The sequence below is a fragment of the Hemiscyllium ocellatum genome, chromosome 3 (genome assembly GCF_020745735.1).
Source record: "Hemiscyllium ocellatum isolate sHemOce1 chromosome 3, sHemOce1.pat.X.cur, whole genome shotgun sequence".
In the NCBI taxonomy this organism is placed as follows: domain Eukaryota; kingdom Metazoa; phylum Chordata; class Chondrichthyes; order Orectolobiformes; family Hemiscylliidae; genus Hemiscyllium; species Hemiscyllium ocellatum.
This window is the reverse complement of record NC_083403.1, coordinates 72,666,267-72,690,788: the sequence shown is the minus strand read 5'-3', so window position 1 is coordinate 72,690,788 and position 24,522 is coordinate 72,666,267. Positions and strand designations below refer to the sequence as shown.

General features: G+C 41.2%; 1 protein-coding gene across 1 annotated transcript in view; it reads right to left on the bottom strand.

The window, feature by feature from the left end:
* Positions 1-24,522, bottom strand: part of clvs2 (clavesin 2) — a 131,273-nt gene that overhangs the window by 66,108 nt on the left and 40,643 nt on the right. The window contains exon 2 of the mRNA XM_060821199.1: positions 6,240-6,414. Within this exon, the coding sequence (XP_060677182.1) occupies positions 6,240-6,414 (175 nt within the window). The remainder of the gene's footprint in view (positions 1-6,239; positions 6,415-24,522) is intronic.

The following is a 24,522-nucleotide window of genomic DNA, read 5'->3' as shown; positions in this document are numbered from 1 at the left end:
TCTGTAAATCAGAAAATTATAATTAGGATGAGAAGTGTTTAGGCTGAACGTCTATTTATTAAGTTTTTTTCTGAGCAATTTTCTTCAAAATGAATTTGCTTCTATTGGTGATATCAAGTACATGCAGTCCATTTCATTATTCCTGCCTTATTTTAATGAAGGTTAAAATAGAGACTATCATATGCAGAAGTTAAGTGTTTAGTCACTAATAGTGCAGATTATAATTTCCAACCATTTGCTATTTATCTGAGAAATTTCTCCTTACTGTTTTGAGTGCCAGTGTCTGTGGACTCTGGATGCATGTCACTGTCAACATGCCCTGAAATATCGTTACTGGAAATTCCAAGATGGAGATCCAAAGGAGCAAGTGGCAAGTCGGGGTCACTGGGTACCCATTCTGACTTTCAGGTCAGGAATTCTCAGTATCTCAGCATTCTAACAGTAAGTGCATGGATAGGATAAATAGAAAAAGTCTTTTCCCTGGGGTCGGGGAGTCCAGAACTAGAGGGCATAAGTTTAGGGTGAGAGGGGAAAGATATAAAAGAGACCTAAGGGACAACTTTTTCACGCAGAGGGTGCTATGTGTATGGAATGAGCTTCCAGAGGAAGTGGTGGAGTCTGGTACAATTTAAATGGCAACATTTAAGAGGCATTTGGATAGGTATATGAATAGGAAGGGTTTTGCAGATGGGACTAGATTGGGTTAGGATATCTGGTCGGCATGGACACATTGGACCGAAGGGTCTGTTTCCATACTGTACACCTCTATGACTTTCTGACTCTAAGTGGTAGAATAAAAGAATATGTATTAATGAGGTGAGATTCAGTAATAATAAAGGTGATAACAAGAGCTAATCACTGTTAATATGCTTCCCTCTGCTCACAACCAAGAATCTCATCTCAATGTTCAGAATTGAGTTGGAAAATGTGACTTGTTTCTCTTGATATCAGGGAAGGCCCCAATCGACACTCACGTAATTCTCTCAAATTTCCAACCCCCCCCTCATCCCAATCTATATTGTTGAAAGGCTGGGAAATTCTTCCCTAAGAAACTATTTTTCACACTGATCATTTAAGAAACATACTAATCCAAACCTTAGTTAACAAAAGCTGAGAGAGATAACAAATTATACTTATAAAGTCTACTATTTTTCCCTTTTTAAAGTTTCCTCAAATTGATCTCTCTGGGGACCTCCCAAACTCGTTTATCTTTCTTTCCTTATTTGTTTTGGGATGGATTATGCATGAGAAGGTGTATATAATAGTTGCTAAAGGTAATTAATGGAAAAACACTTGGATAGAATTACACTATTGAAAATAAATTTTGAATTCTTGAGTCCAAATTTTAGTTCATGATCCTATTAAAGGTTAAAATTGGAGTTAACCCTGCTCGAGTGAGTGATATCAAAAATATCAGTGAGTGGCACTGAGTGACAGTTTATGAGTAACTCAGAATGCATCAAATGAATGGCTCAGATGTAGATATCAGCCACTTGAACAAGTTTTGGACAGGTTAGGAAAGTGGGCAAAGAACAGGCAGATGGAGTACAACGTGGGAAAGTGTGAGGTCATGCACTTTGTCAGGGAGAATAGAAGCATAAACTAGTTTCTAAATGGGAAGAAAATTCAGAGGTCTGAAATGCAAAGAAAGTTGGGTCTTCTAGTCCAGGATTCTCTCAAAGTAAACTTGCAGGTTGAGTCAATAGTTAGGATGGCAAATGCAATGTTAGCATTTATTTTGAAAGGACTTAAAGATAAAAGCAGGGATGTACTTCCTAGGGTCTATGAAGCTCTGGTCAGATCACATTTAGAGTATTGTGAGCTGTTTTGGGTCCCATATCTCAGGAATGATGTATTGGTCCTGGAGTGGGTTCAGAGGAGGTTCATAAGAATGGTCCCACGAATGAAAAGCCTAACATACGAGGAACGTTTGAGGACTCTGGGACTATGCTCAATGGAATTTAAATGGATGAGGGGGGATCTAATTGAAACTTACTGAATACTGAATGGCCTGACAGAGTGGATGTTGGGAATATGCTTCCATTGGTAGGAGTGACTAGGAGTAAAAAATGAGATCTGCAGATGCTGGAGAGACTAGGACCCAAGAGCACAGCCTTAGAATAAAGGGAGGCCCTTTTAGAATGGAGATAAGGTGAAACTTCTTCAGCCAGAGAGTGGTGAATCTATGGAATTCACTGCCAAAGAAGGCTGTGGAGGCCAGATCATTGAGTATATTTAAGATGGAGATATTGTCAAGGGATCAACAGCTATGGGGAGAAGGCGGGAGAATGGGATTGAGAAACCTATGAGCCATGATTGAATGGCAAAGCAGACTCGATGGACTGAACGGCCTAATTTCTGCTCCTATGTCTTATTGTCCTATGGTCTTATGATGGAGCAACAGGCATTAGTCAGCTCAGCTCTATATTTTTAATTTTGCAATGGACTTTGATATAAACTTACAACGTTGTTATTACTGCTTATTATTAATACTTTTTCACATTATTGACTACCACAACACAAACCATTGTCATTGAGATGGAAGGCTGCCACCAGTCAATGAATACACAACTATCTATATCAACTACAAATCCTTCTGAACCTAAAATATTTACTAGATGTCTCCTTAACTGCCATTGGATTATTGGTTTCAAAGCCACTACCTTTGTCCCATGATTAAAATTTCAATGATATGACAAAACTGGCAACAATAAGTCACCACAAATGCAATTATTGTAAGATATTGCCCTCTGTGACTACTGGTGTAGGCATATGAGGACTACTGGAAATTTAATGAAGTCTGAGAAGCCCTCCATTATAGCTCCTCCCAACCGTTCTCTGACTGAATTGAAGTGGTTGTGCCAAACATTAAGCCACCTAATTCACCACACCATACTTGCTGAGACCTTTACAACATAGGCTACTGATGTTGCCTATTACAGACCGCAAAAAGCAGTTGGCACAAGCTAGCTAAGTTTGCTTCTTTATAATGTTTCTGGAAGCAAATGCCTGTATAAGACAGGCTTGCAGTGTAAGTAAAATTGACAGATAATGGACTTGCTGCCTATTACACACGGCGTATGAAAGTAAACCGTTTGTGGTGTCTAACAAACAGCTGATTCAATACCCCAATAAAGTAAAAAATGTCAATCTTAAATTTAAAATAAGAAAATATGCAGCATGTTTGCCACATACACAACTAGCACTTGGTGCAAATGTAAGACTGATGTAGCACTGTGCCATTCAACAACTTTCATTGCTCACATCTTTTGAGTATAGGGGTTGGGACATAATGTTAAGGTTGTACAAGATATTGGAGAGGCGTCTTTTTTAGATTAGACTTACAGTGTGGAAACAGGCCCTTCAGCCCAACAAGTCCACACCGACGCGCAACCCACCCATACCCCTACATTTACCCCTTACCTAACACTACGGGCAATTTAGCTTGGCCAATTCACCTGACCCGCACATCTTTGGACTGTGGGAGGAAACCGGAGCACCCGGAGGAAACCCACGCAGACACGGGGAGAACGTGCAAACTCCACACAGTCAGTCGCCTGAGTCGGGAATTGAACCCGGGTCTACAGGCGCTGTGAGGCAGCAGTGCTAACCACTGTGCCACCGTGCCGTCTTCTGGAGTACTATGCCCAGTTCTGGTCACCCAGTTGGAGGAAGGGTATTATTAAGCCAGAGAGGGTTCAAAAGAGATTTACCAAGATGTTGCTGGGTATGAAAGGTTTGAGTCATAAAGGAAGACTGGATAGGCTGGGACTTTTTTCACAGGAACATAGGAGGTTGGGAGGTGACCTTATAGAAGTTTATGAAATCATGAGAGGTACAGATAAGGTTAATTGTAGGTGTATTTTCCTTGAGATAGGGATTCCAATAGTAGGGGACACATGTTTAAGATGAGAGGAGAGAGATTTAAGAAAGACATGAGGGACAATTTTTTTACACATTGAGTGGTTTGCGTGTGAAATGAACTTCCTGAGGAAGTGGTGGATGTGGGCACAATTACAATCTTTAAAAGACATTTGGATAAGTACATGAACAGGAAAGGTTTGGAGGGATATGGGCCAGGAGCAGGCAGGAGGGAATCATTTAGTTTGGGATTATGTCCAGCCTGGACTGGTTTGACTGAAAGGTTATTTCCTTGATGTATGACTATATGACTATGACACTCTGTCCATCCCTTTGATTGATAAGCAACCCAAATCTGTCTTGAAACCATTCCATATCTAGCTTTTTATTTCTTTATTCTTTCATTGGTCATGGGAGTCACTGTCAAGGCCAACATTTCTTGCCCATGCCCAGTTGCCCTTGAACTGAATGGCATACTTGGCCATGTCAGGAGGCAGTTAAGAGACAACACTGCTCTGGATCTGGAGTCACATGTGGACTAGACCAGGGAAGGATAAAAGACTCACTAAAGGCAAGATGGATGTTTATAGCTTTGTAATTCCAGATTTATTCACTGAATTTAAATTCCACCAGCTGCCATGGGAGGATTTGAACCCATGTCTCAGAGGATTATCATGAGCTCTGGATTACTAGCCCAGTTGCATTAGCATTAAGCCACTATCGCCCATTAACAGATAAAATAGGTAACTAACCCACTCTCTCATTGTAAGTTATTCATTAAAATATTTTGAAGAGACTGTTCATGACCATTTTATGTTTTATTTTTAGGACACTGAGTGCTGGATTTCCCAGATCTCTCCCAGAAATTGGAAGAAGTAAGTATATTTGCAGCTTTAGCTCGGAGCCAGGAGGACCAAGATTTTCTTGTCTACTCCTCCAAAACATCCAGCTTTGCACTCCTTCCATTTTGGAGTTATTAACAGTTCCTATAAATCATATCCTTGTTAATTCGACTTTATGTTGGGAGAAACCCTAGCAGGATGCATTTTTTTACCAATAAGATTCCAAAAATGTTCATGAAATCTATGCACTGCAACTTCACTTTAATAGTTATCTCCCAACTTTCCATCCTTCTGCAAGCTCTCTAACTTCTTCCAAACTTTCTACCAGATTATCTGAATAAGTGGCACTTCAGTTACATCTCAATGGCATATTTCAACATTTACTATCTCTGGCACATTGGCATTGCTTTTGCCCATAGAAAAACCTTTTGCAACAGTCCATTATAGAATTTACTAGTACAACCAAGGCTTGATTAGGAAATTGAGTTTTCCATCATTTTTATTGAGTGATTCTCCATATTTTTTTCAACCTTTCATGGGATGTGGAGAGAATAGGTTATGTGTTGCCTTATTATACAATCTTCAACTGCAATTATGAACTTATAAACATTTATATCATTTAAATGGCTTATAAGATAATTAGTTGCAGGTGTATCATAATGACCGTTTTGTTCATTAGTAATCCATTCCCAACAAAACCCATTGTCAGCAATCATACACTTCAAATTTTGGGTCCTTAATAATTAAAATAAAAATGGGCACATCTGTTTTCAAAACTGAAGATGAAATGTTTGCTATTCTCAATAAAATAGTAATTATTCATCATGCATAAGTAAAGTCTGACTTTAAAAAAAGGTGATTATCTAACTGGCTATTAAACTCAAATATGTGTCTGCTGGCAATGGAGGATTCTATGGCCCTAATAACTTCATTCAAAATGCAATTTTATTTTATTTTTATAATGTTCAGATGTTCAAGGAAATTAGTTCAGGGAACTAAATTCCCAGCTTCAATGAGTGACCTATGCCAAGTAAAAATTAAACAATACATTTTAATTTACCCTCTTACATCTTGCATTTTGCAGTACAAAGTGATTTTATTTTAAATTTATCTATGCACAAACATATTTTGAGAGTTAGCCTAACATAATGGGATATAATAGCAATCAATGGCTAGATTGTTAAGATAGACAAAACATAGGAAATGAGTGCATAGCTTTGATAAAGCTATTATTCTTGATTAGTACTGCAGTATATTCATTCCATAAAATCACTTCATCTTGCACTGCTTCTTTCTGCAAGAGCAATGCCCTTCACATATTGATTACCAAACATTCCCCCTGGGGAATATCCAATTATTTATATAAAGTCATTTGCTTTCAAAATATAATTATCACATATAAAAGAAAGAAAATCTTGAGCAATAATATATTTGTGTAAAATGCAGTGATGTGATTCAAGAATAAATATAACAATTGAACTGAAAATGTCTGTATCTTGATTAAATATTTCCATTAGAAACAATAAATATTTGTACCTGCAGTCCCTCAATAGCCAGTCGAAGCATACTTGGGGTGAGTTTAGAGGCTTGTTTGAAAGTGAAGTTGCTCCAGTCGATGATCAAAATGAATCCATTCACTTGAAGTTCTGGGTCTTCAATCATTGCTTCCAATGATAGCAATATGGCACGCAAGATATCTATCAACGTGTACCTTAAAGAGAAATACTGCCATTAACCATCAGGGCATTTTAAAGGAATGAACAGCAAACTTTCAAAATTGGCAGTCAAAGATTGGACACAGTTTAGCTAACTTAAGTGCTTGGAGCTAATCTTCACCAACAGCGTCAGTGACATCCTCTGGACAATTAAACTACCATTCCAGCTAAATGGTAAACTGTTTACTAAAGCACTATATAGCAAGTAGTTTATTTTCTTGGAAGGGGATCAAAATGGATCATCCACTTCAAAATTCTGGCCTGAGATTATTACATAAATAAAGGCCTGTCTTATCCTTTCATCTGGTAGGTGCAAACACCGAGAATGCTTTTTGAAATATTCTCTTCTGATCAGATGTTTGTGTTGTTATTTTGTCAAACTGTTTGTGTGATGTCCATTACTGGATTAGCAATGTTCCTTCACTAAATAGTAGAAGGGCCAAAGTCACAAATAGCATTCCCAAGTCACTTATTTCAAATTTCTCGTTGCCACTGTCAGAGATTAAGCCAGAATGTAATGTTTTGCTCTGATGAACTTATGATCACATATCTGTACCACATTAAAATCACTTACTTCCACTTTTGTAATATTGCTTGACTCTGTCCCTACCTTAAGTCATTTATTGCTGAAACTCTCACCCGTGCCTCTTGACTTGATTATTCCAATACATTCTTGGGTGGTTTTCCACACTGTAGTCTCTGTACAGTGATGTAATTCAAAGCTCTGCTCTTTGTGTCCTAACTTATTTCCATTCACTCCTGTGGTCAAATATTGGCTCATGATTTAAAAATGCCTCAACTTTAAAGTTTGCATCATCATTTTTAAACTCTCCATGACACTGTCTGTATGTATCCTATCATCCTATCTTTGTATTCTCCTGAACCTCATAACCCTTTAAAATATCTGTCCTCCTCTAATTCTGGATTCTTGAGGATCCCGGATGTTAATTACTCCACCACTGGTGCCCATACCTTCAGTTGCTAAAGTTCTGCACATCCTTTCGTAAACATTTGACACACTTTCTCTTTTAAGGATTTTCAGAACTTTCACTTCAATCAAACTTCTGTTCATCTGAATTACTATCTCCTTTTCTGCTTTGGTGTCACATTTTAAATGCTACAAAGCTCCTTTGAAGCATTTTTGCATATTTTATTACATCAAAAGCATCTTATACAATAAAACAATTGTTGTTGTCCCATAGCAATTCACAGCTGAATATGATAGAGCTTCTGACTGATCTATTGGTTGTAAGATCATGTTGTTCCATCTATGGCATGCTGCTTTTACTTGTGAATATGCTCTAAACAATTCAGCATGCCTATTTTGTAGACTAACACATGTTCAAGTATATTCAACATTGCTCATGGCATGATCTTCCATATTTCCTATTGAAGGTTTATCACCTGGATTATTAGTAATGGTAGATGGAGGAATATGCTGGCCAAGATGTGATGGAATGGAATGGGGAGATGATGCCAAGTGGCATTATTGCTGGACTGTTAACCCAGAGATCCAAGTAATGTTCTGGGGACGCGTATTCAAATCACACCGTGGCAGATGGTAGAACTTGAATTCAATAAAAATCTGAAATTAAACAAGTTAATGATGACCATGAATCCACTAATGAATGTCAGGAAAAAAACTCATCTGGTTTACTAATGCCCTTTAGGGGAGGAAACTACCTGTTCTGGCCTACATGTGATTCCAGACCCACAGCAATGTGATTAATTCTTAACTGCTCTCTGGGTACTTAGAGATGGGCAATAAATGCTGATCTAGCCAGCAATGCCCTCATCTTGCAAATAAATAATAATAAAAAATTCTGTTGCTGATGGTGCAAAATGCCCAGTTTTGAGCTGTTTGATCTGATCTGAGTATATTCCAAGTAACACAGAGGTATTGCTGCACAGAATGATGGATGGGTGGGCTCAGTCTGAAGATAAGTCTTTGATTCACAGGTATTATGGAGGAGTTACTCCTCATGATAACGACATAGGCAGACGTATGTGTGATAGGATGACTGTGAAGAGCTAGGTCAAGCAGGATTTTACCTCATATTGATTCTCTCACCAAATTCTGCAAGCCCAATCTGATAACAATGTCTTCAGGATGCAGACAATAGTGATATTAGATTAGATTACTTACAATGTGGAAACAGGCCCTTTGGCCCAACAAGTCCACACCGACCCGCTGAAGCGCAACCCACCCAGACCCATTCCCCTACATTTACTCCTTCACCTAACACTATGAGCAATTTAGCATGGCCAATTCACCTAATCTGCACATCTTTGGACTGTGGGAGGAAACCGGAGCACCCGGAGGAAACTCACACAGACAATGGGAGAATGTGCAAACTCCACACAGAGAGTCGCCTGAGGCGGGAATTGAACCCGGGTCTCTGGCGCTGTGAGGCAGCAGGGCTAACCACTGTGCCACCGTGCCGCCATAATTATTACTGAACTACTCATGTTAATGGATTTTTAAAACTAAAATTTTTATTAACCTTTATTAATTCATGGTAGTTTCTCACAAGTTGGGGTCTGGGATGGACACAGGGTGCTGGGAAAATTCATGAAAATGGGAAGGAGGTCTGTGAAGGAGGTAACCACACACATATACACATACACACACACACACACACACACACACACACACACACACACACACACACACACACACACACACACACAACCATCAGCCTGACTGCATACTTGGTGATGACCTCTGTTACTGCTGGGTTAAATTTCTTTTTTTTAATAAAATTGGAGATGAGCTGTCTGCTCTGAGCCTAGCTAGCTTTGTTTTCTTTTTAAGTTGGATCAATAGAAGCAGAATGAAGGGGTGGGGTCAAGCTTCTACAGAACCAGGACTTTAGTTCTAACCTTTGGGCTTGGGCCTTGAAGCTGGATGTGGAAGCTGTTATTCCTCTCTCTGTTACAGATAAACGCTGGGTTTCTCTTCCTGCTGGTGGATTTGCATATGAGACGAACTATATTATGGAATTTGCCTTTGCCAAAGGTGTGTTTATGGCATGTTAGTATGTTGGACCAGTTGCTGTTTAGCAGTTGAAATGACAGCACAGAGGCCGGTATTCTGTCACCAGGTAACTCTTCATTTACTTATGCATAATACACTGCTGGTGGCCAGCTGGCTTGGAGTCAGTCCCCCTGAACTGAGGAGATTCTAAATCTTCTGGTAACATTTTCTTTCTCAATTGAAAAGATTCTTATCTCCTAGTTATTGTTTTCTTTGCCAAATAGCAGTAGTGCTGATTTCTCCCAGCACCCATGTCACATGCATATAGGTGTAGGACACAGTGAAGAAACATTGAGTGCAGAAAACCTCATTCCTATTCCACCACCAGGAAGAAAAGACACTGGAATGACCAGTGACAAGAGTTAAGGGCATTCTTTAAGGGCAAAGCCTGCATGACCAAAAAAGTGAAGGGAGGGCAAGGGTCAAATCAAAATAGAGTTGGTGGGGGAAACAAAGCACCCCACGCCCCCTGAACACACCTGGGTTGAATCTAATGGTAGCTAGGATTGCCTTTAATTGACCAATTGGCAAATGGGTCTTCCAACACCTCCCAAATACACTGTGAAACTGTGATTAAGTAAGGACAGACAGGAAGGTGTTGGGAACAGTACAGTTATTTCATGGAGAGTGGTAGAATATTTCTTACTTGTCTGGATAAATGCAGTTAGATCAAAACTGAAAAACAATTGGCATTATCTGGGAGACACAGCCTCTTGTGCTCAGTGGCTCTAGAATCAATGATATAGATGAAGGCATTAAAAGTAATATTAGCAAATGTGCTGATGGCACAAAACTGGGCGGCAGGGTGAAATGTGAGGAGGATGTTATGAGAATACAAGGTGACTTGGACAGGCTAGATGAGTGGACTGATGCATGGCAGATGCAGTTTAATGTGGATAAATATGTGGTTATCTTCTTTAATGGCAAGAACAGGAAGGCAGATTACTATCTAAATGGAGTCAAGTTAGGTAAAGGGAAAGTACAACGTGATCTAGGAGTTCTTGTACATCAATCAATGAAAGCAAGCGTGCAGGTACAGCAGGCAGTGAAGAAAGCTAATGGCATACTGGCCTTCATAACAAGAGGGATTGTGTATAGGAGCAAAGAAGTCCTTCTGCAGCTGTATAGGGCCCTGGTGAGACTGCACCTGGAGTACTGTGTGCAGTTTTGGTATCCAAATTTGAGGAAGGATAGTCTGGCTATTGAGGGAGTACAGCGTAGGTCCATGTGGTCAATTCCCGGAATGGCGGGACTATCATATGTTGAAAGGTTGGAGCGACTGGGCTTGTATAGATTTGAGTTTAGAAGGCTGAGAGGGGATCAGATGGAGTCTTACAAAATTGTTAATGGATTGGACACTCTGGAGGCAGGAAGCATGTTTCTGCTGATGGGTGAGTCCAGAACCAGAGGACACAGTTTAAGAATAAGGGCTAGGCCATTTAGAACAGAGTTGAGGAGAAACTTCTTCACCCAGAGAGTACTGGATATATGGAAAGCTCTGCCCCAGAAGACCAGGCCATGTCTCTGAATACCTTCAAGAAAGAGATGGATAGAGCTCTTAAAGATAGTGGAATTGAGCATTATGAGAATAAGGCAGGAACAGAATACTGATTGTGGTGATCAGCCATGATCATAATGAATGGTGGTGCTGGCTCAAAGGACTGAATGGCCTACTCCTGCATCTATTGTCTATTGTCTATTTACCATCTATATGATGCAGTAAAATAACTTAACTTGCTTTTTGATAGCACCTCCCACACTCTCAACTCTACAATTTAGAAGGACTAGGCTGAGCTGAAAATGTGTTGCTGGAAAAGCGCAGCAGGTCAGGCAGCATCCAAGGAGCAGGAGAATTGACGTTTCGGGCATGAGCCCTTCTTCAGGAAATCTGAAGAAGGGCTCATGCCCGAAACGTCGATTCTCCTGCTCCTTGGATGCTGCCTGACCTGCTGCGCTTTTCCAGCAACACATTTTCAGCTCTGATCTCCAGCATCTGCAGTCCTCACTTTCTCCCACAAGGACTAAGCTGACACTCACATGCAAATGCAAACCCCAGCAATTCACATACTATCCCGACTTAGAAATACATTGCTGTTGCTGGGTTGAAACCGTCGGAACTTCCTATCTAAGAGAGCTGCCCAGTAGCTCCACCACATGTACTGCAGTGGTTCAAGAAGGCAGCTCAGCATTTTCTCGGCTCACAATGGGAAAAGGTACTAACGTGGCCAGCAATGCTCACATTCCATGAATGAATAAATAAATACTTGTTTAAAATTCCTAAAATACAAATAGACTTTGGTTTGTGGCATCTCACTGTAAAGAATGGCTGTGGTACGTCTCTGTATGACAACAATCAATGCATTTTGGTGTAATTAATTCTGTGAAGTGTTCCATTAAAGTAAGTATAACATAGAGCACTGAAACAAGTCAGTCAGCTTAACAAATCTGATCAGGCATTTATCCTCCACTTTTTTATTCACTCAGGAATGTGAGTATAATTAGCTGGGTCAGGAGTTATTGTCCATCCCCAGTTGCCCATTAGAAGGTGGGTGGGAGCTGCCTTTTTGAATCCTGCGATCCTCCTATTCTATCCATGACATCTCAATCTTTCAAGATTATCTTTCTATTCCTTTTCCTTCACGTACTTACTGTCTATATCCATCAAGTTACAAATTTGGAATTCTATACTCCAGCAATAGTATCAAAATGAATTTTCATTTGGAAAGGCATAGTTAAATCAAGGATAGCCAGCATGGGCTTGTTCAAGGCAAATTATGTCAAACCAAATTAATCAATCTTTTCGATGTGATAGCTCAGAAGTCTGATGAAGGAAGTGCAACAGGTATTTATGCAAGAACTTTCAGAAAGCTTTATTTAAAGAAAATGAAAGCTCATGGATTTAAGAGGAAGGTGACAAACAGATGCGGAATTTGCTCAGTGATAGGAACTAGAAGTGGTGCGTGGATTTTTAAACACAGAGGTGATTTGTAAGGTCAGTTTGTGTTCTTTGCTCTTCTCAATGTTTATAACCGGCCTAGAGTCAAGTGTTTGAAGATGACACAAAACTTGGCAAGGCAAAATTGACAGGATGACAAAATGTGCAGAAGCTTGTCGATGAAATTCATTGTGGAGAAGTGTGGAGTGATGCACTTTGGAACAACTGTCATGGAAAGGCAATACCCTATAAAAAAAACGTTATTTTGAAAAATGTAGATAATCAGAGATGTCTTGGTGTCCATATATACAAATCATTACTGTTAGCTGCATACATTTATTAGGTGGTTAAAAAAGCATTTGAGTTACTTTAGTTTATAATTACAGGCATAGAACATAAATGAAAATAGATCATGCTGTAAGTTTATAGATTACTGGTTAGACGGCAATAGGAATATTGTGGCTAATTCAGAGCATTGTACTTCAAAGAAGATGTAAAATCTTTAAAAACAGCACAAAGACAATTTAGAAGAGACTTTAGTCAAGAATGAGAGTTTGGCAATGTTATGAATGTTTTCCTTATAGCAGAGAAGATTGAGGGATTACCTAATTGTGGTTTTGAAGAGTACCATATAGACAAAGGAAAAATACTGCTTTTAGTGTGTTGGTCAGTGACCAGAGTAAATATCATTGACAAAGATACACAGATAATATGAAAACAAATATTTTCATTCACAGAATTGTCAAGATCTGGAACTCTCCAGTTCAAAATGTAGCAGAAATAGATTACATATTTAAATTTAAGAGGGTTAGATTAGATCTCCTACAGAATGGAAACAAGCCCTTCAACCCAACAAGTCCACACTGACCCTCCGAAGAGTAACCCACCCAGTCTCATTTCCCTCTGACTAATGCACCTAGCAGTATGGGCAATTTAGCGTGGCCAATTCACCTGACCCGCATATCTTTGGATGTGGGAGAAAACTGGAGTACCCGGAGAAAACCCATGCAGTTGGCAAATGTTGCAAACTGAACTTATAAGTTGCAGAGAGCAATATTGCCTGTTGCACAACATAAATATTTAGCACTGACTGCACAGGCTGTATGGCTTCCTTCTGTACTTTAAGCTTTTAGGATTCTTATTTCCACATACTTGCTAAAAGAATAGAAAAAACAGACATTAACATTGAAACATGTTGAAAAAAAATGTTTTGGTCTTTCATGAAATTTGGACATCATTGACTAGGTCAATATTTATTGTCCATACTTAATTACGTTTAAGAAGATCATAGTTGGTTGTCTTATTGAACTACTACAGTCTGTGCAGTGTAAATAGAGTCATAGAGATGTGTACAGCATGGAAACAGACTCTTCGGTCTAACTCATCCATGCCAACCAGATATCCCAACCCAATCTAGTCCCACCTGCCAGCACTCGGCCCATATCCTGCAAACTCTTCCTATTCATGGTTCCAAACATTTTACAGAGCAACAGCGAAAGAACAGCTATTTATCTCCACATAGGATGGTGTGTGATTAGAAGCAATTTTTCCTGTATTTAGTGAGGCCACCACTTGGAGGGTCCATCCCAATTTGCATGTGGATGTAATGACTTCTGGTTTCAGAAGCCTCATTGGTGCACAGACATCAGAAATCCATACAGCAGCAGGAAAACTTAATGAGAATATTGCTTGGAGGAGAATTTGCAGATGGCACTGTTTCCACATACCTGCTGTTAATGCCCTTCCAGGTGTTAAATGTTGAGGGCTTGAAATGTGCTGTTGAAGGAGCCTTGATAAATTGCTGCAGTGCATCCTGTTGATGATGCACACTGCTATCACTGAACATCAGTAGCAAAGGAGTGAACATGGAAGATGATGGATGGGATCCCAGGAGTCCAGAACTAGAGGGCATAGGTTTAGGGTGAGAGGAGAAAGATATAAAAGAGACCTAAGGGGCAACATTTTCACTCAGAGGGTGATACGTGTGTGGAATGAGCTGCCAGAGGAGGTGGTGGAGGCTGGTATAATTGCAACATTTAAGAGGCATTTGGATGGGTATATGAATAGGAAGGGTTTGGAGGGATAAGGGCCGGGTGCTGGCAGGTGGGACTAGATTGGGTTGGGATATCTGGTCGGCTTGGACGGGTTGGACCAAAGGGTCTGTTTCCATGCTGTACATCTCTGTGACTCTATGACTCTAAGTGTGCCATTTTGCCCTGGATGGCTTAATGTGACCTAATACAAAAGGAGTCAGTTTCACTGAATGGGATTTGAGCCTGACAAATGTATACAACTTCTTCAAGGAGTGGAGAGGGAATTCACTGGATAAGTAAGTTTGTAGCTTGTTTGGCAAAGCTTTTGCAAAAGAATTCTATTCCAGCTTGAACATGAGAAATGGTGCCACAATCACAACATTGCAATCAATGTATTCTGACTTCTGGTCTTGGATCTTCACCTGGACTTCCACTGAGCAAGAGAAAAGTAATAATCTTACAAGGTTTGGTATTTTATATTCATATTTTAGAAAATAATTTAACACAGTCATTAACATAATTTGGTCAAAAGATACAGAATGATTAATGACTTTAAGAGCAGCTTATGTTCATATCGCCTTTCAATGCAGAAGTGCTCCATGGCATTTCATTGAAGTGATGCTAAATAGAGAAATTGAATGACACTTGTTCAGATATATTTTGAAGTTTCTATAGAATAGGGATGGAGGGCAAGGGCAGTAATGGCAGAATAGTGGGGTTCAGAAAACAGCTTCGGAAAATCATGCTAAAACAGTTGAAGACTTGAGTGAAGGTGGACAAAGGGAGGAAAGTTATATAAGGGCCTACAATTGGAAGGATGGAGGGTATGGTCTGATTTGTACGACTAGGGGAATTGAAAAACCAGAGAGGTAATGAGGACAAGTATTCAAGTGGAGAGACACCATGTAGGTTTGAAAAGGCAGAATAAATGGATGAACACAGCTTAACAAAGAAAAGAAATCTAATTACAGAAATATGGACGAATTAGAATTCATTAGAGTTAAAGTTTAGGCACTGACAAAGAGACTGTCTGATTAGCTAAACTTGTAGACAGTAAAGAGATGGTTCAATAAAACATTGGATTTGAAGGACACTTTACACAGAAAGACAGATTTTCTTTTAAAATAACATCAAACTATTAAATATATTGCATAGAATGTTATAGAACAAAAAAAGGGCATTTAGCCCAAATGAGCTTTGCTGCTATAAGCCTCTTTCTATCCTATATTATCATTCCCAGGCAATGTCCAGGCAACAATCATTGGGGATTTTAATCTCCACATAGATTGGAAAAGTCACTTATGTGGACAAAAGTGGCCGAGATTAGAAGTTCAAAGAATGTTTTGGAATAGTCTCTGAAAATAACATGTTCTGGAACTAACCAGAGAGCAAACCATAACTCAGCCAGACGTTATACAATGAGATGTGATTAATTAACGATATCCTAGTGATGAAACTAGGTAGCAACAACCACAATAGAATAGAATTTTATAGCGAGATTGAAGGAGAGAGGAGTGGGTCTAAGATTACTTTCTAAAAAATTTAAATGGTGACAATTATTAAAGCGGAACTGACTCAAGTGAATTGGTAAACTAGGTTACAGGATAGATCAATAGAAAAACATGTTTACGAGAATATTTCAGAATACAGAGAATAGATACATTCCAAAAGGTAAGAAAAATTTCAAAGGACAGAACAGTACCTATGGTTAACCAGAAAGGTTAAAGATACTATAATTTAGGGAGACAAGATGTGATCACAGATAGTCAGTATGGCTTTGTCAAAAGGAGGTCATGCCTAACTGATGCAATTGAATTTTTCAAGCAAGTAACTAAGTGAATAGATGAGGTTAGTGCAGTTGATGTAGTTGATATGGATTTCATCAAGGCCTTTGACAAATTTTCCACCTGGGAAACTGACAAAAAAGGTAAAAACCAATGGGATTTAGGGTAATTAGGCAAAATGGCTTGGTGGCAGGAAGTAGGGGTAGAAGGCTGTTTGTGTGATTGGAACCCAGTGCATGGTGACGTATCGTAAGAATCACTGCTGTGTCTGTTACTGTTTGTGATATTCATAAATCACGTAAATGAGAATGTGAGGATGATTATAACTGAGGCTGATTGGTTGAAAGTGAAGAGGAAGGTCTTAAGTGACAGCAGGACATAAAGGGGTTTGTTAGATGGGCAGATCAGTGATAGATGGAATTTGACCCTGATAAATGTGATGCACTTTAGAAGAAATAACAAGGGGAATATTCAATGAATGAAAAGACGCTAGGACGCTCAGAAGAACAGGGGGATCTTGGCCTGTTTCTCTGCAGATCCCTGAAGACGGCACGATAGGTTAATAGGGTAGATAAGAAGGCATACAGCATGCTTGCCTTTATCAGGAGAAAGTGAGAACTGCAGATGCTGGACAGTCAGAGTCATAAAGTGTGGCACTGAAAAAAAGCACAGCCAATCAGGCAGCATCAGAGGAACAGGAGAGTCGACATTTTGGGCATAAGCCTTTATCAGTTGTGGCATAGATTAGAAGATCAGGGAGGTCATGTTGGAGCTGTACAGGATTTTAGCTAGGCCTCTGCTTCAGTATTGTGTGCAGTTCAGGTGCCACATTGTAGGAAGGATGTAATTGTACTGGAGTGGTGTGGAGGAAATTCACCAGGACCTTACCTGGGATGCAGCATTTTGGCCATGAAAAAAGGATCAATAAGATCGGGGTGCTTTCCTTGGAACGTAGAAGATTGACAGGGGGACCTGATAGAGGTGTATAAGATTATGAGGGGCATGAACAGGATGGATAGGAAGCAGCTGTTCTACCTAATCAAAGGGTTAGTAACAAGGGAGCATAATTTTAAAGTGCAAGTCAGGAGGTTTAGAGGAGATCTAAGGTTAAAAAAAATCACCCTGAGGGTGCTGAGGTCTGAAATGCAATAACTAGGAAGGTAGTTGAGGTGGTTAACATCACAACCTTTAAAAGTACTTGGATGAACTCTTGAAGTATCATAACATTTAAGACTGAGCCTAATGCTGGAAAGAGGGGCTAGTGTAGTCGTGTGCTTTTGATGGAACAGACTAAATGGGCTGATGGACTTCTTATGACTCCATGTTCTAAGTATCAAACTTAAATAAACCATATATTATGCAAAGAGAGATTGTGAATCAGAAGATTAGATGGACTATTTTTTTTAAAAAATGCAAGAATGACCAAATATTTTAACAAATGAAGGAAAACTTCAGGAACAAGAAAAACCTAGCCAGAAATATAAACATAAATAGTAGGAGTTTCTGTAAATACTTAATAAGCAAAAGAGTCAAGAAAGTGAGCATTGGTCCTATAGAGAGTGAGTTTAGAGTATTAAATATGAAAAATAAGATATGGCAGATGAGTTCAGCAGATATGCATCAGTCTTCACTACAATTAATACAAGTAACATCCCAGAAACATCCATAAATTAGGAAATCTGAAGGAAAGAGGCACTGAGTAAGAATCCAATGACCAGAGGAGTAGTAGTACAGAGTAAATTAGGAGGTGGAACTGAGACATGATATACTTCATCCAGGGGCCTTAAAAATTGTAGTTAGTGAAGTAGTTCATGCACTGATTTAATTTTCCAAAACTCCCTTGATTCAGGGAAGATCCCATTAGATTGAAAGAGAGCAAATGCAACTCCTTTGTTCCAAAAAGGAGGAAGACAGAAAACTACATGCCAATTAATTGGTTTAATAGCTGTCATAGGGAAAGCATTTGAAGCTATTATTAAAGGACACCAAACGGGTGGCATAGTGGACCTCAGGTTACCTCAGATGGGCCAATGGGCCGAGGAATGACAGATGAAGTTTAATTTAGATACAAGGGATTTATATTACGTATATATGTACTTATATTTCCAGAATGAGGGTGGAGAGAGTGTGATGGTGATAGAATGAGAGTGGAGAGAGAGTGTGACGGTGATAGAATGAAGGTAGAAAAAGAGTGTGGGGAGAGGGAATGTTTGTGACATAATGAGAGTGGAGAGAGAATGTTGGTGATATAATGAGGGTGGAGAGAGTGTTAGTGATAGAATGAGGATGGAGAGAGAGAGTGTCGGTGATAGAATGAGGGTGGAGAGAAAGTGTGTTGGTGATAGAATAAAGGGTAAGAGAGTGTCGGTGATATATTGAGGGTGAGGAGAGAGAGATTTGATGATAGAATGAGTTTGGAGACAGAGTGTTGGTGATGGAATGAGGGTGGAGGGAGTGTAGGTGACAGAATGAAGGTGGAGAGAGTGTTGGTGATATAATGAGGATGGAGACTGTTTTGGTGAAAGAATGAGGGTGGAGAGAGTGTTGGTGATTGAATGAGGGTGGAGAGAGTGTTGGTGATAGAATGAGGTTAGGAGAGAGTGTCGGTGGTATAATGAGGGTGGAGAGAGAGTTGGTGATAGAATCAACGTGGAGAGAGAGATGTCAGTGATAGGATGAGGGTGGAGAGAGTGTTGGTGATCGAATGAGAGTGGAGAGATGTTGGTGATATAATGAGCGTGGAGAGAGAGTCTCAGTGATAGAATGAGGTTTGGAGAGAGAGAGAGGGTCAGTGATAGAATGAGGGTGGAGAGAGTGTTGGTAATATAATGAGGGGGGTGAGTGTGTTGGTGATAGAATGAGACTGGAGAGAGTGTTGGTAATAAAATCAGAATGGAGAGTGTGTTGGTGATAGAATGAGGTTTGGAGATAGAATGTGGGTGATGGAATGAGGGTGGAGAGAGAGTGTTGGTGATATAATGAGGCTGGAGATAAAGTCACATTGATATACTGAGGGTGAAGAGAGTGTCAGTGATAGAATGAGGCTGGAGAGAGTGTTGGTGATAGAATGAGGGTGGAGAGAGAGAGTGTTGGTGATAGAATGAGGGTGGAGAGAGAGAGTGTTGGTGATAGAATGAGCGTGGAGAGAGTGTTGGTGATATAATGAGCGTGGAGAGAGAGTTTCAGTGATAGAATGAGGTTTGGAGAGAGAGAGTGTCAGAGATACAATGAGGGTGGAGAGTGTGTTGGTGATAGAATGAACGTGAAGAGAGAGATGTCAGTGATAGAATGAGAGTGGTGAGAGTGTTGGTGATCGAATGAGGGTGGAGAGACAGACAGTGTTGGTAATATGAGGGTGGAGAGTGTGTTGGTGATAGAATGAACGTGAAGAGAGAGATGTCAGTGATAGAATGAGAGTGGTGAGAGTGTTGGTGATCGAATGAGGGTGGAGAGACAGACAGTGTTGGTAATATGAGGGTGGAGAGTGAGTTGGTGATAGAATGAGGGTGGAGAGAGTGTTGGTGATATAATGAGGGTGGAGAGAGTGTCAGTGATTGAATGAGAGTGGAGAGAGAGTGTTGGTGATGAGGGTGGAAAGAGTGTTGGCGATAGAATGAGGGTGGATAGAGTGTTGGTGAGAGAATGAGGGAGGAGAGAGTGAGTGTTGGTGATAGAATGAGGGTGGAGAGGGAGTGTTGGTGATAGAATGAGGGTGGAGAGAGTGTCAGTGATAGAATGAAGGTGGAGAGAGTGTGTTGGTGATAGAATGAGAGTGGAGGGAGAGTTGGTGATAGAATGAGGGTGGAGAGAGAGTGTTGGCGATATAATGAGGGTGGAGAGAGTGTTGGTGATGAAATGAGCGTGGAGCGAGTGTCGGTGATATAATGAGCGTGGAGCGAGTGTCAGTGACAGAATGAGGGTGGATAGCGTGTCAGTGATAGAATGAGGGTAGAGAGAGTGAGTTGGTGGTAGAATGAGGGTGGAGAGAGAGTGTGTCGGTGATATAATGAGGGTGGAGAGAGTGACGGTGATAGAATGAGGGTGGAGAGGGAGAGTGTCGGTGATATAATGAGGGTGAAGAGAGTGTTGGTGATGAAATGAGCGTGGAGAGAGTGTCGGTGATATAATGAGGATGGAGAGAGACAGTTGGTGATAGAATGAGGGTGGAGAGAGAGCCTCGGTGGGATAATAATGGTGGAAAGAGTGTCAGTGATAGAATGAGGGTGCATAGAGTGTCAGTGATAGAATGAGGATGGAGAGAGTGTTGGTGATAGACTGAGGGTGGAGAGAGTGTTGGTGATAGAATGAGGTTTTGGGGAGAGTGTCGGTGTTATAATGAGGGTGGAGAGAACGTGTTGGTGATAGAATGAGAGTGGAGGGAGAGTTGGTGATGGAATGAGGGTGGAGAGAGAGTGTTGGTGATAGAATGAGAGTGGAGGGAGAGCTGGTGTTATAATGAAGGTGGAGAGAGAGTGTCGTTGATAGAATGGGGGTGGAGAGAGTGTCGGTGATAGAATGCGGGTGGAGAGAGAGTCTCGGTGGGATAATAATGGTGGAGAGAGTGTCAGTGATAGAATGAGGGTGGAGAGAGTGTTGGTGATAGACTGAGGGTGGAGAGAGTGTTGGTGATAGAATGAGGTTTGGGAGAGAGTGTCGATGATATAATGAGGGTGGAGAGAATGTGTTGGTGATAGAATGAAGGTTGAGAGAGAATGTTGGTGATATAATGAGGGTGGAGAGTTTGGTGATATAATTAGGTTTGGAGAGAGAGTCGGTGTTATAATGAGGTGGGGGGAGTGTTGGTGATATAATGAGGGTGGAGAGACAGTTGGTGATGAAATGAGCGTGGAGAGAGTGTCGGTGATAGAATGAGGGTGGAGAGAGAATCTCGGTGGGATAATAAGGTTGGAGAGAGTGTCAGTGAGAGAATGAGGGTGGATAGAGTGTCAGTGATAGAATGAGGGTGGAGAGAGTGTTGGTGATAGAATGAGGTTTTGGGGAGAGTGTCGGTGTTATAATGAGGGTGTAGAGAACGTGTTGGTGATAGAATGTGGTTGGAGAGAGTGTGTTGGTGATAGAATGAGGGTGGAGAGAGAGAGAGTGTCGGTGATAGAATGAGGGTGAAGGGAGTGTTGGTGATATAATGAGGATGGAGAGTTTGGTGATATAAGTACGTTTGGAGAGAGAGTCGGTGTTATAATGAGGTGGGGGGAGTGTTGGTGATAGAATGAGGGTGAAAAGAGCCAGTTGCTGTTAGAATGAGGGTGGAGAGAGAGTGTCAGTGATAGAATGAGGGTGGAGAGGGAGAGTATCAGTGATATAATGAGGGTGGAGACTGTGTTGGTAATACAATGAGTTTTGGAGAGAGAGAGTGTCGGTGATATCAGGGTGAACAGTGTGTTGGTGATAGAATGAGGTTTGCAAAAGAGAATGTCAGTGATAGAATGAGGCTGGAGGGAGAGTTGGTGATATAATGAGGTTGGAGAGAGAGTTTTGATGATAGATTGAAAGTAGACAAAGTGTGCTCGTGATAGAATGAGGGTGGAGAGAGAGTGTCGGTGATAGAATGGGCGTGGAGAGAGAGTGTGTTGGTGATAGAATGAGGGTGGAGGCGGAGTTGGTGATAGAATAAGGATGGAGAGAGAGTGTCAGTGATACAATGAGGGTGGAGTGAGTGTCGGTGATAGAATGAGGGTGGAGAGGGAGAGTGTCGGTGATATAATGAGGGTGAAGAGAGTGTCGGTGATGGACTGAGGATGGAGAGAGTGTTGGTGATGGACTGAGGATGGAGAGAGTGTTGGTGATGGACTGAGGTTTTGGGGAGAGTGTCGGTGATATAATGAGGTTGGAGAGAACGTGTTGGTGATAGAATGAGGGTGGAGAGAGAGAGAGTGTCGGTGATAGAATGAGGGTGAAGGGAGTGTTGGTGATATAATGAGGGTGGAGAGTTTGGTGATATAAGTACGTTTGGAGAGAGAGTCGGTGTTATAATGAGGTGGGGGGAGTGTTGGTGATAGAATGACGGTGAAAAGAGCCTGTTGCTGTTAGAATGAGTGTGGAGAGAGAGAGAGTGTCGGTGATATAATGAGGGTGGAGAGAATGTTGGTGATATACTGAGTGTGGAGGGTGTGGTGATATAAAGAGTGTGGAGGGAGAGTGTTGATGATAGAATGAGGGTGGAGAGAGAGAGTGTCAGTGATATAATGAGGGTGGAGATTGTGTTGGTGATAGAATGAGGGTGAAGAGAGTGTCGGTGATACAATGAGGGTGGAGACTGTGTTGGTGATACAATGAGTTTTGGAGAGAGAGAGTGTCGGTGATATCAGGGTGAACAGTGTCTTGGTGATAGAATGAGGTTTGCAAAAGAGAATGTCAGTGATAGAATGAGGCTGGAGAGAGAGTTGATAATATAATGAGGTTGGAGAGAGAGTTTTTATGACAGATTGAAAGTAGACAAAGTGTGCTCGTGATAGAATGAGGGTGGAGAGAGAGTGTCGGTGATAGATTGGGCGTGGAGAGAGAGTGTGTTGGTGATAGAATGAGGGTGGAGGCGGAGTTGGTGATAGAATGAGGATGGAGAGAGAGTGTCAGTGATACAATGAGGGTGGAGTGAGTGTCGGTGATAGAATGAGGGTGGAGAGGGAGAGTGTCGGTGATATAATGAGGGTGAAGGGAGTGTCGGTGATAGAATGAGGGTGGAGAGAGAGTCTCGGTGGGATAATAAGGGTGGAGAGAGTGTCAGTGATAGAATGAGGGTGGATAGTGTGTCAGTGATAGAATGAGGGTGGAGAGAGTGTTGGTGATGGACTGAGGATGGAGAGAGTGTTGGTGATAGAATGAGGTTTTGGGGAGAATGTCGGTGATATAATGTGGTTGGAGAGAACGTTTTGGTGATAGAATGAGGGTGGAGAGGGAGAGTATGTTGGTGATAGAATGAGAGTGGAGGGAGAGTTGGTGATAGAAAGAAGGTGGAGAGAGTGTGTTGGTGATAGAATAAGGGTGGAGAGAGTGTTGGTGATAGACTGAGGGTGGAGAGAGTGTCGGTGATGAAATGAGCGTGGAGAGAGTGTCGGTGATATAATGAGGGTCGGGAGAGAGTCTCGGTGGGATAATAAGGTTGGAGAGAGTGTCAGTGATAGAATGAGGGTGGAGAGAGTGTTGGTGATAGAATGAGGTTTGAGAGAGCGTGTTGGTGATATAATGAGGGTGGAGAGTTTGATGATATAATTAGGTTTGGAGAGAGAGTCAGTGTTATAATGAGGTGGGGGGAGTGTCGGTGATAGAATGAGGGTGGAGAGAGCGTCTCGATGGGATAATAAGGGTGGAGAGAGTGTAAGTGATAGAATGAGGGTGGATAGAGTGTCAGTGATAGAATGAGGGTGGAGAGAGTGTTGGTGATAGAATGAGGTTTGGGAGAGAGTGTCGGTGATATAATGAGGGTGGAGAGAATGTGTTGGTGACAGAATGAGAGTGGAGGGAGAGTTGGTGATGGAATGAGGGTGGAGAGAGTGTTGGTGATAGAATGAAGGTTGAGAGAGAGTGTTGGTGATAGAATGAAGGTTGAGAGAGAGTGTTGGTGATATAATTAGGTTTGAAGACAGAGTCGGTGTTATAATGAGGTGGGGGGAGTGTCGGTGATATAATGAGGGTGGAGAAAGAGTCTCGGTGGGATAATAAGGTTGGAGAGAGTGTCAGTTATAGAATGAGGGTGGATAGAGTGTCAGTGATAGAATGAGGGTGGAGAGAGTGTTGGTGATAGAATGAGGTTTGGGGAGAGTGTCGGTGTTTTAATGAGGGTGTAGAGAACGTGTTGGTGATGGAATGTGGTTGGAGAGAGTGTGTTGGTGATAGAATGAGTGTGGAGAGAGAGAGAGTGTCGGTGATAGAATGAGGGTGAAGGGAGTGTTGGTGATATAATGAGGGTGGAGAGTTTGGTGATATAAGTACGTTTGGAGAGAGAGTCGGTGTTATAATGAGGTGGGGGGAGTGTTGTTGATAGAATGAGGGTGAAAAGAGCCTGTTGTTGTTAGAATGAGGGTGGAGAGAGAGTGTCAGTGATAGAATGAGGCTGGAGGGAGAGTTGGTGATATAATGAGGGTGGAGAGAGAGTTTTGGTGATAGATTGAAAGTAGACAAAGTGTACTCGTGATAGAATGAGGGTGGAGAGAGTGTGTCGGTGATAGAATGGGCGTGGAGAGAGAGTGTGTTGGTGATAGAATGAGGGTGGAGAGGGAGTTGGTGATAGAATGAGGATGGAGAGAGAGTGTCAGTGATACAATGAGGGTGGAGTGAGTGTCGGTGATAGAATGAGGGTG